The sequence below is a fragment of the Thamnophis sirtalis genome, unplaced genomic scaffold (assembly GCF_051295495.1).
Source record: "Thamnophis sirtalis isolate CommonGarterSnake01/CBP01778 unplaced genomic scaffold, rThaSir2_p1.2 scaffold_7, whole genome shotgun sequence".
NCBI classification, from domain to species: Eukaryota; Metazoa; Chordata; class Lepidosauria; order Squamata; family Natricidae; genus Thamnophis; species Thamnophis sirtalis.
The window spans coordinates 36939669-36955518 of NW_028261387.1; the positions used below are offsets into that span (position 1 = coordinate 36939669).

General features: G+C 42.7%; 2 protein-coding genes across 3 annotated transcripts in view; both read left to right on the top strand.

The window, feature by feature from the left end:
* The first annotated feature begins 1428 nt into the window (after positions 1–1428).
* On the top strand, positions 1429–3309 carry LOC148044603 (zinc finger BED domain-containing protein 5-like). Its single transcript, XM_087720764.1, has one exon. The coding sequence runs from the start codon at positions 1429–1431 to the stop codon at positions 3307–3309; it is 1881 nt and encodes a 626-aa protein (XP_087576890.1).
* Positions 3310–11204: 7895 nt separating this feature from the next.
* The window catches only part of MOB3C (MOB kinase activator 3C), a 55041-nt gene continuing 50395 nt past the window's right edge, over positions 11205–15850 (top strand). Inside the window, exon 1 of one of the 2 annotated variants that reach the window (XM_087719714.1) lies at positions 11205–11513. The gene's annotated coding sequence lies outside the window, so the exon portion shown is untranslated. The remainder of the gene's footprint in view (positions 11514–15850) is intronic. The other variant, XM_087719713.1, reaches the window with a different exon arrangement.

The following is a 15850-nucleotide window of genomic DNA, read 5'->3' on the forward strand; positions in this document are numbered from 1 at the left end:
GCCCTAAAGTAAATATTAGCATTTTTTTAAAAAAATCCTCTTTTTATATTTTAGAATAAAATATGATGCTATTTATTCTATTGGTGTTCTCCCTTCAGCATTTTGCTGGGTGAAGGATGAAAAATTCACTGCATGTCCAACTCACATCATGTAACACATAAGAAAATACAAAGCATGATATACAAGAACCAATATCATGTTCCTTCACAGATGCAAATCTATATATAACGTTGTAGTAATCACATGTACCCTTTTGAACCAGGTTATAATTTTTAGAGTAATATTTTTTTTGTTTCCCACAGTGGGAAGACTGTAACTTAAGTTAGAGCAGTGTTTTTCAACCACTGTGCCGCGGCACACTAGTGTGCCGCGGCACAGTGTGAGGTGTGCCGTGGGAAAAACACTCGCCCCCCTCCTCCCCCTCCTCCCCCAAAAAATCGTTTTTAAAATGCGCTTTCTGAACTCGGCCTCTGTTGTCTTGAGAGCCTTCGGGGCGAATTCGCTTAATCTCACGCCGCCGTCGTCCCTTTCACCCGAACCAGAGCTAGGGCAAACCCCATGGCCGTTGCACACGTGCGTGATCCTATTTTCTCCAGGGGACGACGAGCCCGAGGAAGAGGGAGCCGCGCAAGAGTGGGGCTTGTCATTGCAGGCTCTGGGCTGACCCTGCCTGAGAGTAGCTGCAGCTGCAAGCCAAGAGAAATTGAGAGAGAGAGAATGTGTACGTTGCGCTCTCCAGAAGGGCTAGGAGTGGGTCCGGCGGCTAAGGCTAAGCAACGCGCCCTTCGCCGGGACTGACAGCCGCGGCGAAAGCAGCCCCCGCCAGCCGGCCCTCGCTTTTGTCTGCTGGGTAGTGAAGGCGGCGGCGGCGGCGGAGGAGGAAGCAGCCCGGCGTCGCTGCTCGTCTTTCCTGCTCTGTGCGTGGGAGAATGTGTGTGTGTGTGTGTGTGTGTGTGTGTGTGTGAGAGAGAGAGAGGTAATTCATAAAATCCCTTCCCCCTCCAGCCATTCTTCCCCTTTCCTACAACTGACATTGGGTTGTTTTTTTTTAAATTGTGGCGGAGGCTGTTTGCTTCAACGTGGCTTGCCTCGTCTTTTGGGGCGGGAGGAGGGCTCTGCCATAATTCCACATTAGCCAACAGTTTTTCCATGCTAGAGCTAGAAGTGTTGTGTAAGCCCAATCTATATGAGAACCAATAGAAATTAGTGGATGAATTCAATAAACCATGGTTAACCATGTATAAATGTCTTGTGGAAACATTCCCATGTTGTCCTATTGCAAGTAGATTCGGTGTGTGTGTGTCAGGGTGGAAGGAAAATTGAAGTAAGATTATAAGCACAGTTGTAGTTTTAGTAGTTTTATTTAGAGGCAATTTCACTTAATAACCAAGTTGCCAGTTCCAATTGTGGTTGCTAAATACTGCAGTGATGGACAAGTTTTTGAAAAGGAAAGAACTGGACTCTGAACAAAATTTGCAGCCAGATGAGAGCCCAAGTATGAGTGGGGATCAAAAGAAAGCAAAGATGGTTAGCTCAAGCAAATTCTCTGGCACAAGGCAATATAGCGAAAGCTATATTTCATTTGGATTTACTTTCACTGGAGATGCAAAGAAACCAACTCCACTGTGTGTGGTGTGTGGTGAAAAGCTATCTAACAGTGCTATGGTCCCAAGTAAACTTAAACGCCATCTCCAAACGAAACACCCTTCGCTTCAAAATAAGAATGCGGACTATTTTGTTCACCTGCGTGAAAACACGGAGAAACAGGCAACTTTAATGAGAAAAACCACAAAGGTAAATGAAAGAGCTCTTAAAGCTAGCTATCAAGTTGCTGAACTTATAGCCAAGTCAAAAAAGTCGCACACCGTGGCAGAGACATTAATACTTCCCGCCTGCAAAGCTATTGTAGAGGAGATGCTAGGACCTGAAGCAGCTAAGGAAATAGCCAAAGTCCCACTCTCAGACAACACAATTTCCAGACGTATTAATGACATGTCTGCAGACATCAAAAGTGTGGTTTTGGAAAAGATCCGTATCAGTGAGAAATTTGCATTGCAACTTGACGAGTCTACTGATATCAGTGGACATGCTCAACTTTTGGCCAATGTGCGTTTTGTGGATGGTGATGCAATTAGAGAAAACTTCTTTTTTTGCAAGGCATTGCCAGAAAAAACAACAGGAGAAGAAATTTTTCGGGTCACATCAGAATACCTTGAACAAGGAGGACTTAAGTGGGAAAACTGCACAAGTGTCTGCACCGATGGAGCTGCAGCCATGGTCGGGCGCACCAAAGGCTTTGTAAGCAGAGTGAAGGAAAGAAATCCAGATGTGATTGTTACACATTGTTTTTTACACCGTGAGGCCCTCGTAGCCAAGACTTTACCAGCAGACCTAGTTCCTGTGTTGGATGATGTTGTGCGCATGGTAAACTTTGTAAAGTCACGACCCGTGCAAAGTCGCATATTTGCAGCTTTGTGTGAGGAGATGGGAGCGAAGCATAAAACCTTGCTGTTTCATACGGAGGTCCGGTGGTTGTCGCGTGGCAAGGTCTTGGTTCGTGTGTATGAGCTGCGGGAGGAACTTAAAGTGTTTCTGACAAATGAGAGGTCAGATTACGCAAAGCTGCTTGCAAGTGATGAGTGGTGTGCAAGGCTGGCATACCTGGCAGATATTTTTCATCATCTGAATGAACTGAGCACACGAATGCAAGGCCGAAATGAAAACCTGCTTACAAGTGCAGATAAAATAAATGGATTCCGTTCAAAGGTGCAACTCTGGCATCAACATGTGGAAAGTGGCAATCTTGAAATGTTCACACTCACCAAGCAATGGCAAAGTGTTCACACTGCTGCACTGTGTGAGATAATAGTTAAACATTTAAAAACTCTCGAGGAGAAGTTGTCATTTTATTTCTCTTCAGTCTCCACTGAATGCCTTGACTGGGTTAGGGACCCTTTTAGCTCAGCATCAATTGGTGGAAAGGACATGACTTTACAGGAGCAGGAGGAACTAACTGAACTGAGACAAAATCGTGGTTTCAAGCTAAGATTTGCTGATCTACCTTTGGACAGTTTTTGGTTGGATACTGCCAAGGAGTTCCCCGTTCTGGCAAACAAAGCTATTTTGACATTGCTCCCATTTTCCACTACATATCTGTGTGAGATGAGCTTTTCAAGCCTGACTGCTATAAAAACTAAAGACAGAGAGAGACTGAGAGCTGTTGATGAAGAGCTACGTGTGTGTCTTTCTTCGATTCCTGCCAGAATATCAGCTTTGTGTTCAGAAAAACAGGCCCAGGTTTCGCACTAAGTAAACAGAAATATGAACAATTATAAAATAATTTCTTTTTGTTTATTTGATTCCTATTCAAGAGAATTACTTTATATATAGTCAATATAGGCACAGAGTTAATTTTTTTTAACATTTTCTAATGGTGGTGTGCCTCGTGATTTTTTTCATGAAAAAAGTGTGCCTTTGCACAAAAAAGGTTGAAAAACACTGAGTTAGAGAACAGGTTTTACATGAATATTAATCACATAATATTTCCTGATCACTATTCTGTCTTAAAGGTAAAGGTTCCACTCGCACCTATGTGCTAGTTGTTTCTGACTCTAGGTGTCAGTGCCCATCTCCATTTCAAACCTGAAACGCTGTCCGAAGACATCTCTTTGGTCATGTGGCCAGCATGATTCAACATCGAAGGCGCACGGAATGCTGTTAATATCCCACCAAAGTGGTCCCTATTTTTCTACTTGCATTTTTACATGGTTTTGAACTGCTATGTTGGCAGAAGCTGGGACAAGTAATGGGAGCTCACTTCGTTACGCAGTGCTAGGGATTTGAACTGCCGAACTGCCGAGCTTCTGATCGACAAGGTCAGTGTCTTAACCACTAAGCCACCGCATTCCTGTCTTCTGTCTTAGTATCTGGATAAATGGCTACCAAATTATTCAGATTCTAGCCCCAGTATCCTAGTATCCTTCAGATTTAGTAGGAAACCTTTGTCTTTCATAGGCAGCATGGCATGCTGCTTAGGGACAATAAGAGCTGCCCAATTTATCTAATAAGGATCAGGTTGGGGAACCCTAAGGTGACCAGATTTTCAGATTGGTAAAGAGGGACACCATTGACCGGGGGGGGGGCTTGATTAAAAAAATTATATTTTGTCAAACATGACCCCAGGACACTGAAACCATCATAAATACAAATCTGTTGCCAAACATCAAAATTTTGATCACGTGACCATGAGGATGCTGCAATGGTCGCTAAGTGTGAAAAATGGTCATCAGTCACTTTTTTCAATGCCATTGTAACTTTGGTCACTAAATGAACTGTTTGAAAGTTAAGGCTAGCTTGCATTATAATGCCTTATGCTAGCTTACATTTTCAAGAGAGAGAAGCTAAACTCCTTGTTAGAATTGAAATAGAAATGAATAGAGTAGACTAGAGTAATGTAGAATAGAATAATTTATTAGCCAAGTGTGATTGGACACACAAGGAATTTGTCTTTGGTGAATATGCTCTCAGTGTACATAAAGAAAAATAAAATAGTAGGATAGTGGGATCCTTGCTGCACCAAGCTCAGAAAGCAGCGATCCCACCATCTCCCCCACATCTCCTCGTTCTGAAAGAGGAGGTGTGGGGTGGGGGATCCTTGCTCACCAAGCTCAGAAAACCTCCTCTTTCTCCCTCTCATTCTCTTTTTCGGGAGAAGGAGGAGAAAGGACAAAAAGGAGAAAGAGGGAGAAATGGCTTCAGGGAGAGCGGCGCCCGGGAGAAGCGGGCAAAAAAAAAAAAACTTCAGACGGCTGAGCCGCTTGGGCCGGGACCGAGCCTCCTCCTCGCTGCGCTGCTGCCACCGCCAGAAAACCTTCGCTCTCCCTGTAGAAAAACAGCGTGCGTTGGCGCGCGCACGCATAAGAGGGGAGGGAGCTTTGCCCCTCATCGGGCGCTGCGAGCGAGCCGAGTGGAGAGAAGGAAACCACTGCCCTCTAAAGGCCACATCGGGAACAACACTTCAGAGAAATTAAAACTTTTTTTAACGGCATGCTTTTAAAATTGCTTTCTTTCTTTTGGAAAATCGGGACTTTTTGAACACGCTGCGGGACACGGGACAAATTATTAAAAATCGTGACTGTCCCACCAAAAGCGGGACGTCTGGTCACCTTAGGGAACCCTGACATACATAATATTGACACATATCCCAAATCTGACTTCTCTTTGAGACAATTTTTATTGTTCCTTATGCATGTATGTAGAACCATAAAAAATATTAAGGGGGGCGGAGCCTGGATGCCGTGACGAGACGACGTGCGATCTCAAAGCTCTGAGATCACACTCGATAATTTTATTGCTGGGTGGTTCTAACGAACCTAAATCATCCTGAAGAGATGGTGAACAGGAAGATTACATCTTGCTGATTTTGGGGATATCGCAAAATCTCTGAGAAAAGCAGGTTTAAAGTCTTCTGCTAGCAGTAAAAATTCCAGTCCTTCAAGACTGACAAAGTCAGGGCAATATGGAGAAGTGTTAAGTGCTAAGCTGGTGAGAAACTTTTATTGTTTTTTAAAAAACGGACTGCCTAAAAATTTTAAAACTAACTCTAATCAAAGAATAGAAGAACTTAGCGGTGATTTTGATTTTTGTAATGGTTCTGGACAGTAGTTATCTTACTTTTTAAATGTTATTTACATGGGTTGATTCTAAGTAAACCTTTTCAAATGGACGGACTACTCTAACATTTCTTCTGATTCTCTGTAAGCTATAAATTGACTGTTTACACCCCAACACTTTTATTGCTTGGCTGTTCTGGCTTAAGATCTGATAAGATTGTACAGCTATTCCTTTGTACTTTGCTTTCACTGCCGAGTGTTTTTAGTCTTGCTGAGCTTTCAAGAAAAAATACAACTGCGTGTAAACATGGCATCTCTTCAAGCCTCTCTCCAAGCGATACTTTCAGCTTTGAAGAGGGTGTTTGATACAGAGGAAAGAATTGAAAAAAAATTGGATTATCTGGTGTATTTGGCAACAAATTGTGATGAAAAAACTGAGGATGTTTATCAAATACAAAATAAGAAGATGGAATTTCAAAAAATTGAAATGGACAGATATAAAGAGTTTGAGCTTGTTGATATTCATGGCAATTGGTTTATTTCTGAGGGAGGAAAGAATGGAATATTTGAAGAGGAATTAAATGGAGAGAAAATTTATTTCAAACGACAGGACATAGAAGGAGAAAAAAGCATTAAAGAACTTTTGGACTATGAAATACTATTTGCAAAATATTTGATAACACTGCTGAGAAGTAAAGACAAGCTGATAAAGGAAACAAAAGGTGGGCGTCAACATTATATGAGAGATACTATAAACAAGAAGGTGCAAAGATCATTTCGTACAAACTTGTTTAAAAAGATGTTTGGAGAATTGGATCCACAAATGGCAGTAGATATAAGATTGTTTTGTTATTCGAGAGATACAGGTTGATAGATGGAAGAGTATAATTCAAAATTAGCTAATCTTAGCTAAATCCAGTGGTAATAGGTATAGTTAAATAAAAATTGATAATGATAGTAATGTATACAATGTTGAGCTGTTATGATAAGTAATAATTGGATATGAGAAGGGAAGGTTAGAAATATTTTCGGACTATATATAAAGATTATTAATAACAATAATAATTATAATAAAAACAAAATTAAATACAGTTACGTTTTAACTAATAGGGGGATGTTATGATATAGGATATAGTTAAATAAATAAAGAAAGGATAATGATTATAAATTATATACATGGAGGATTAGAAAATTTTGGTATTAAATATTATGGATGTTTAGCTAAAACAGGATATGAGGATTTAATGTTAATGGAGGATTTTACAAATAAGTAAATGAAATGCCAGTATGTGGTTATATATTGAATCTTGGTATATTTAAGGATGAAGGATGTTTAAATAACTATAGTCAAATAAAAGTGGAGGTATGATGATGTTAATATAGTAAATATTTGAGTTAAGATACTTGAATTAATATGAATTATATTTGATGATGGTGGAAGAGATGCACAAAAGCCTTTTGTAACCAGCTGATACACTTTCTATAATATGTAAAGAAGGAGGAGTTGTAAAATAAATAAATAAATAAAAATTATAAAAAAATATTAAGATAATTTTAGGAAGCAGAGTTAACAGCAATTCCCTCTGAACCCATATTAAACTCATTGATGCTTTTTTTTTTGAAGATAGCTCTATGACTGCCGTGTGGATTAAAATAAATTAAATTCAACCAGAACTTTCCATTTTTAAAAGTTCTCAGGATACTGGATACTTTCCAAAGCCATCACTCCAGCAAGGGGGGGGGGGGATGGACTGTTATTTAACAAACCAGAATCCACTAATGTCTTTGTCAGCTGATCTGGCCTGCCCTATCTTTCCCATGTGTATATATAAAGAGACCAGATTTTCAGATTGGTAAAGAGGGACACCATTGACGGGGGTGGGGGGTTGATTTAAAATTTTATATTTTGTCAAAAGGTCACCCCAGGACACTGAAACCAGCATAAATACAAATCTGTTGCCAAACAAAATTTTGATCATGTGACCATGAGGATGCTGCAATGGTTGCTAAGTGTGAAAAATGGTCACAACGTGTGAAAAATGGTCATCAGTCACTTTTTTCAATGCCATTGTAACTTTGGTCACTAAATGTTTTCCCCCTCCTCGAGACACCTCACTTCTTCCTTCACTCCTCTTGCTTATTTACCTTCACCTTATCCGTCTTCTGCTCTTTTCCTCTCTTCCTTCCTTTCTCCTTCCATCCTCTCTTCTTCCCTCACTCACTCCCTTCTTCTTTTCTCTTCCTTCCTCCTTCCATTCTTTCAACTTCATTTCTTTTGCCTATATACCTTCTCTGTCTTTCTGCTCTTTCCATTTCTCTCTTCCTCTTCGCTTCTGTTCCTTCCTCCTTCCATCCTTTCACCTTCCTTCCTTCCTTCCTATTTCTTCCTTCCTTCTGCCTATCTACCTTCACCTTCTCGGTCTTTCTGCTCTTTCCCTGTCTTGTTTCCCTAAAATCTTGTGGCTCATCTTAATTCAAAGTGTTCTCTCTTCCTTCCAGCCCATTTTTCTTTTCTTTTTTTAAGTTTACAAAGTAATTTTCACCAATTCAGTGGAAAAAAGAAAACAGACAGCCCTCTGTCTCAATACACACATTCAAATAGAGAGAAGTTCCCTAACGATGGGCTCTCCAGCACAAGCCCCAAAGCTTGGAAGAGTAAACCTCTGGTTCCAGTGAATGATACAGATTGTATTCAGGCAGTTCTCTGTTCCAAAAAAATAATAATCTTGCAACGGGCTCTCTCCCACCCCCAGCAACAAACATTCAAACATCAGCCTTAGGCACCAAAATGCTTCTACAAATGGAAAGCTGGCCAAAGGCCAGAGAAACTCCCAGATTTGGAAATACCTGAGTACAAACCCAGGCAGTCCTGTGGGCTCAGACTCTCTTCCCTCTCTCCAACTAATTCCCTAAATTGAGGGCAGCGAGTCTGCAATAAACTACACGGCCAGAAAGGGGGGGGAGACACACACACACACACACACACAGAACAAAACCCATTAAATATGATCAGACTGTAACCAGCTTTAAAACATCCCCACCCCTAATTGAGATACACTGGACAAAGGTCTCTTAAGACCCAAGAAGAGAGTGTGAATGGGGTGGGTATGTGAAGGAGAGAGAGAAAGGAAGAGTGAGAGTGATTGTGAGTGGTGTGTGTATGTGAGACAGAGAATGACTGAGTGTGTTTGTGTGTGTGAGAGAGAAAGGAAGTTGAGCGTGAGTGGGGTGTTTGTGTGTGTGAAAGAGAGTATGATTGTGTGTTTGTGTGTGTGAGAGAGAGAGGAAGAGTGAGTGTGTGTGAGAGAGAGGTGGGGGGAGGAATCCCTGCCCTGAAAAGGGAGTATCCTCCGAAGAGAGCAAACAAGCCCTTTGCGGGCAGGAGGCGGTGAGCGCTACTTCCCCAAGGAAGCTGCGCGCCTTTTCTTTTGCAAGCGTGTGACACAACTGGCCCGGGAAGCTCTGCTGCCTGTCCGGCCGGTTACCAACTATTAGGCCTGAAAAGGCGGCTCCCCGCGAGGATGGGCCCGCCGTCTTAAGTAAGGGCGAGAACCGGGCTCGCCCTGCGTAGCTCCTGAAGACAGTTTGCGAGCCATGCCTTTCCTTAGAGGATCTCCTGCAAGAGCCGCTCGGCGAGGGATGTGCTTAGGTGGCTGAGGGTGGAGAAGTGCAGCGCCATCGTCGCCTTCACTTTTTCTCCCGCCTTTCCCTCCCGTTGACCGCCAGCCGGAGGAGGTGGAACCAGGGCGGGGGCACAGAAAGGAGGCTGGGAAAGCTGCCCCAGATGGCTTTCTCACACACAGGACGGGCGCGACCTGGGAGACACAGGGAAAGGCGCCCGCTCACCAACCCGCCCACCATTGGGCTCCAGGGGCAGCACTTTCCCAGCGCTGCTGCTGCCGTGCTGCTTCCTTCGCGCCCTGTGGAGTTTCTCGCACACAGGATGGGCGCGACCTGGGAGACACAGGGAAACTCTGCAGGGCGCGAAGGAAGCAGCGTGGCAGCGGTGGCGCTGGGAAGGTGCTGCCCCCAGAGCCCAAGGGTGGGTGGGCTGGCGAGCGGGTGCCTTTCTTGCACACAGGACGGGCGCGACCTGGGAGACACATGGAAAGGCGCCCGCTTGCCAGCCCGCCCACCCTTGGGCTCCGGGGGCAGCACCTTCCCAGCGCCGCCGCTGCCGCGCTGTTTCCTTCACGCCCTGCGGAGTTTCTCGCACACAGGATGGGCGCGACCTGGGAGACACATGGAAAGGCGCCCGCTCGCCAGCCCGCCCACCCTTGGGCTCCGGGGGCAGCACCTTCCCAGTGCCGCCGCTGCCGCGCTGTTTCCTTCACGCCCTGCGGAGTTTCTCGCACACAGGACGGGCGTGACCTGGGAGACTCCTGCTGCCCCCGGAGCCCAAGGGTGGTCGGGCTGGCGAGCGGGCACCTTTCTCGCACACAGGGAGCCGAATGCTTTTGAGAGGGGACGGGCACGACCTGGGAGACACAGGGAAACTCCGCAAAGGGGGAGAAGGAGAGGAGGGCCGTCTCCTCCCCCCAGCCACCATACTGTGGAGGGACAAAGGCTAGTGGAGGAGGCGGGGTGGGGGTGGGGAAAGCCAGACCGTGGCCTCCCTAGGGCTAAAGGCCGCCGCCGCCCACCCGAAGCGGCGAAGCCTCCCGATTCCCACCGGTACCGTTACTCACCAGTTAAGCAGCAAGCAAACGGCGAAGACGAAATGAAATGGAGACTCGCGTGGCGTGCTAAGCTAAGCGGACTCCAGCCAATCAGTGAGCTGGCTGGGATGGAAAATTTTAAGCACGCGGCGTGTGCTTAAAGTTTTCCATCCCAGCCAGCTCACTGATTGGCTGGAGTCCAGGCCAATCAGTGAGCGGCAGGCTGGGCTGGCTTAGATTTTTAGTGTAGAACGGAACGAGCGAGCGAGCTAGCAGCTGATGGGCGGGGGACCGAGCGAGCTGCGAGCACCAAAATAAAGCGGGGTTTTTTGAGAACGGCCCGGGACGCGGGAAAAATTATGGGAAGGCGTGCCTGTCCCGCCAGATGCGGGACGTCTGGTCACCTTATAATAGTCTATGTGTTTCAAATCAGCCAAGCGATCAAGGAGTACACAAAGATGGTTAGCCTGCAAAATAAAGACTTGGGAATTATTGTATTTTCTGCCTCTTCTGTTAGATGCATTTCCTATCTGTTTTTGCGCTCTTTAGCCAAACCTCTTCTCTCCCAACATTGCAAAAAAAGTTGGGAGTGTGAGCTGTCTTATTACCTGGTTTTGTTTGTTAAATAGAGAAAACTTCCTCCTGGCTCTTTTGTAGCTGAAAAGCTTATCTCTTTATCTAGGAGTTATGAAGAGCAGGGGAAGTGGTGTGATGCAGCAGAATTTCAGTTTCCTTGCTGATCTTCCTAATAATGTGGCCTTAAACTTCCTTTTAATCTGGAGCCAAGAAAAACAAAACAAAACAAAACAAAAGCTGAGGCTGGGTGTTGAGAATGGTGTGTGTGTGTGTGCGTGTGTGTGTGTGTGTGTGTGTGTGTGTGTGTGTGTGAAAGAGAAAGGGGAGGGGGAGAGCATTTCACAAGGATCTTTCTAGCATTGAAGTTTCTGCACAAGAGTGTAAGAGGCGTAGCTGGGGGAGGGTGAAAGAACTGATGTGTTGCAGCAAGACAGCTGAAGTTCTCTAGACACAATCAGGATATGACATCACCTAGGAGAAGGCAAAAAGAAAGAAAGAAAGCAGAGTATTTAATGAAAAGCCCAAGAAGGATTTCGTAAATGAAAATACTAGATGTCTGAATTCTGAACACACCAGTAATTTTACAAGAATTTCAGGAATTTCTTTTGGACATTTCTGGAATAACGTACAGAAGGACATTTTCTTTGGATCAGCTGTGGAATCGTGGGTGAGTGTTTTCTGTAAACAGTTGTTTTACAAAGAACTTTGATCAAAGCAGGACAAGAAGCCAACCCCTACAGTGGATCTTTCTCTTGAATTGATGTTGTTTATAGCTTAGCAGTGGCACATTTGCAGCTTTGCAGTCCATCTTCAAATATACACCAGAGTAGATTTCTTAACTTTACAACTGTTAGTACTATATAAGCTAACTGCTATGGATCTGGACAAGTTCTGCCTTGGGATAGAGGAAAACTCTAGAGAAGTGAGTGGATTATACTAAAATCTTTTTAAATCTTTACAGTGCCCAAGTTCTAATAGTTTCCTGTGGTCAGAGTGGAGTGGAGCTGTTTTGGAGCACAAAATAAGGACTGTTTTTCAGATCAGTTAGGTGCTCCTTGGTTGCTCCATGGCAAAAAAGGTAAAACACCATATCTAATAAACTTTCTAAACAGACTGAATCATTACAGAATGGAGCAAACTGAAAATGAGCCTCTGCGTGTTTGATGCAGAGACTACCTTAACTAAAATAATGCCATGTTTCTGGGTGTGTAAAGGGAACATGCCATTTACAATTCCCTGGGGAGGCATTTGAGGAAACCTTTCAATTTGCTGATATTGTTATAGAATCTGTCAGCCTAAAGATTTAGTGTTTCCAGTCAGGCTTTTACTGTACAATTATCCTTAACAGTGGTCCAAGGCAGTCAGTGCATTCTTTCATTTTGATCATCTCATCTTTCTCCTTTCCTTCTTTCAATATGTCCCTTTCTGGAGAAAATCCATTAAGGAAGAAAAGTAGAATCCCTTGACTGCTAGAACTAAAAATGAGTGGTTTTAGTACCACTACATTCAAACTTTGATTATTTGGGAATAAATCCTATTACTATAAGGGGGTTTTCTTCTGAATATATACGCAGATACTATATTGCCAAAGAATTTGTATTCTCTACAGAGGGGAGGGCATGCTATACTTCTGCTCCCCCCACATTTTCCACCATAGCTAATCATTGCAGGTGGAAAAATCAGTCCAACTAAGAGAGATATTTATATTGATACTATTAGTTGCCATTTGGATGCTTCTGGAGAAGCCATCATTCCTCCCATTCCAAAGCTCACCATTTCAAAAGACATACAACAGAGAATATAATTCACAAATATGCCAGTCACTGGCAGAGTGAGATAGACAATGTTTATGGTAGCTCAAGCACAATTACACACACACACACACACACACACACACACACACACACACAAATATACATATACATAGAAAATTAAGGGAGAAAAGTCCTTAATAGTAACAACATTCAGGTTTTATGGAACAAAGTGATATAAAACTTTGACACAGGTTTTGAGCAAATCTGATAGCATAAATATATTCCCATTATACAAATCCATTTTGGGCTAAGCAGTATCATGCTAAGTGTAGAAAATTTGTAAGAAATAGCAAGTCAATGATAATTAGAGTCATGAAATTATAAAAAGATAAGGAAATATAAATTTGCAAAAACTAGTTTATACCAGGATTAGTCCTTATACTGTTCCATAGTTTTTTTTTATTTTTGACAACAAAGAGCTGTGGTGGCTCACCAGTTAGAATGCAGTATTGCAGGCTGACTCTGCTCACTGCCAGCAGTTCAATCCTGACTGGCTCAAGATTGACTCAGCCTTCCATCCTTCCACGATCGATAAAATGAGGACCCAGTTTGTTGGAGGCAATGTGCTGACTCTGTTAACCACTTAGAGAGGGCCGTAAAGCACTATGAAGTGGTATATAAATCTAAGTTCTATTGCTACTGCTAATAATCCTGGTTTCCAATATGTCTATATAGTAATCCATAAACTGCCTTTTATCTTTAAACTTATCCTTCCTTTGTGAGAACCTCATTAGCTCCATCCAGCTACAACTTTTTGGTATTGTACTTTAGGCTCAGCTAGAACTGTAACATCAGCTAGTATGTGAAATATCAATATCCGTAACAATACAAGTGTAAACTTTGGCACATGATTTTGAACGAAAATCTGATTTGGAGTAATAGGGTTACTGAGTTCCTCCATTCAGAAAGCTATTAGAATTAAGGTTGAGTATTTTTACGCTGACAGTGATTTCATGTGATAATTTTCTAAGGGCAGACTCCTTAATATGTAATAATGGGGATGCTTAGCTTAAGGAGAGTGATTGAGAAAATTATATGAGCTACAAAGTTATAGGTGCTTAAACTTCCAAATCAGTGTACACTTGATTATGTTTAACCTAACTGTCCATGTAAAATTGGCTGTACAGTCTGACTTTCTGAAGCAACTTACTTTAGCATTATATCACATGAACAATGCATTAATAGACATTGGACACAAATATGCAATCTTTTTATCCTAGAGATCAATTTCCCCCCTCTATGTCTGCTCCTGTGCTATCTTGTTTAAAATTAAGCCCTACCCAAAGCCCTTTAAAATGAATATGCACTTATTCAACACTAGCTTTGGACAAAAAAAAAAGTGCTACTGAATCATGGGACCATAACTATGGGTAGGAGCAGTATTTCCAAAGAACTGTTCCTTCAGGGTTATTTCACATCACATGGGAACATCTATGATGAACCTATTAGATATTGTTAGTTATTTCCACAGTACTTGTTCAGCATAGAAAGTTTGTTACTATTGTTAGTATTTGTATTTGTATTGTTTGTTACTTTTGATTCCTTCATCTCTGCAATCATCCTAATGAGGTACAGCATGTCAGACTATACCAGAGGTAGTATTCAGCAGGTTCTGACTAGTTCTGGAGAACAGGTAGCGGAAATTTTTAGTAGTTTAGAGAACCGGTAAATACCACCTCTGACTGGCCATCTATTCTCTGCCTCCCGAGTCCCAGAAGATCAGGAGGAAATAGGGATTTTGCAGTAACCTTCCCCTCGGGTGGGGAAGGAATGGAAATTTTACAGTGTCTTTCCTCTGCCATGCCTACCAAGCCATGCCATGCCCACCAAGCCATGCCCACAGAACCGGTAGTAAAAAATTGTGAATTCCACCACTGGACTATACATATTTTATTATCTATTATAGGCGTCCACCAGCTTGTTACCTCTTGTTATGAAATATGTAGTACAATATTCTGCATGCCTTTTATACATTTAATGAAAAATTAAACTAATTAAATTATATCATTTTTACTCCTAATAAGAATTGGCTTGAAACTATCATATCCTGGTGCATCGGAATGATAACTGTTCTGGAGAATGATCAGTTCATATCTAGCACCTTCATACATTTTCCACATGAAAAGATCTCCTGGGTAGAAGCAGCAGTAGGGCTATGCTGTTTAAGTATGCAAGATTCCAGACTCAACTGAAAGATCAGAGACTTCTAAACAGATATATTCATGCTGAGTGCGAGGCTCTTAAGGGATAGAGCTAACAGTAATAGCACTTAGACATGTATACCGCTTCACAGTGCATTACAGCCCTCTCTAAGTGGTCCTCATCTTACTGACCTTGGGAGGTTGAAAGGCTGAGTCAACCTTGAGGCTGGTGGGAATCGAACTGTCAAACTGATGGCAATTGGCAGTCAGCAGAATTAGCCTGCAATATTGCATTCTAGCCACTGTACCACCATAGCTCTAATGCCATAATCCATCTCTATTTTTTCACTTGCAGAAAGCATAACAGGCCCCCACTGTCTTTTGTCACATTTAAAAGCAGTCTGTTCAGTCTGCTATGGTCACAAATGCTTGGGGCAGGTATTACAAGTGGAACACCTACATAAGGAGCTGAAGGACCTTATCAGTTGGTCTCATTGTGCAATGTTGAGAGGCTAACTGAGCAAGCCCTCCTCGATTGCTTATGCTAACCTAACTGCAATAGTGCCTCAACATGATGGAAATTCCATCTGTAGACCAACTGTAATTCCTTTACCACCAGAGATATTCAGGGAGATATTACTACATACCAATTTTAATGACTGGTATGGCATTGTTAGCTCATATAACTTGTCCTCTACCCAATAATGAAAACTGTTGTCCAATCATTTCAAGATGATTGGATTAGGTATCTCAATATTCTGTACCAAACATTTCAACAATAAATAAGCACAGAATGCAATGATAATAGTTACAAATGTAAGATTTTTTTAAAAATATACAAAGGTAAAAGTTCCCCTCACACATGTGTGCTAGTCATTCCCAACTCTAGGGGGCGGTGCTCATCTCTGTTTGAAAGCCGAAGAGCCAGCACTGTCCAAAGACATCTCCATGGTCATGACTCAATGCACGGAATGCTGTTACCTTTCCACCAAAGGTGGTTTTGCATCTTGGAGCGGAGGAAAAGGACGCGACAAGGAGGTAGTAAAGCA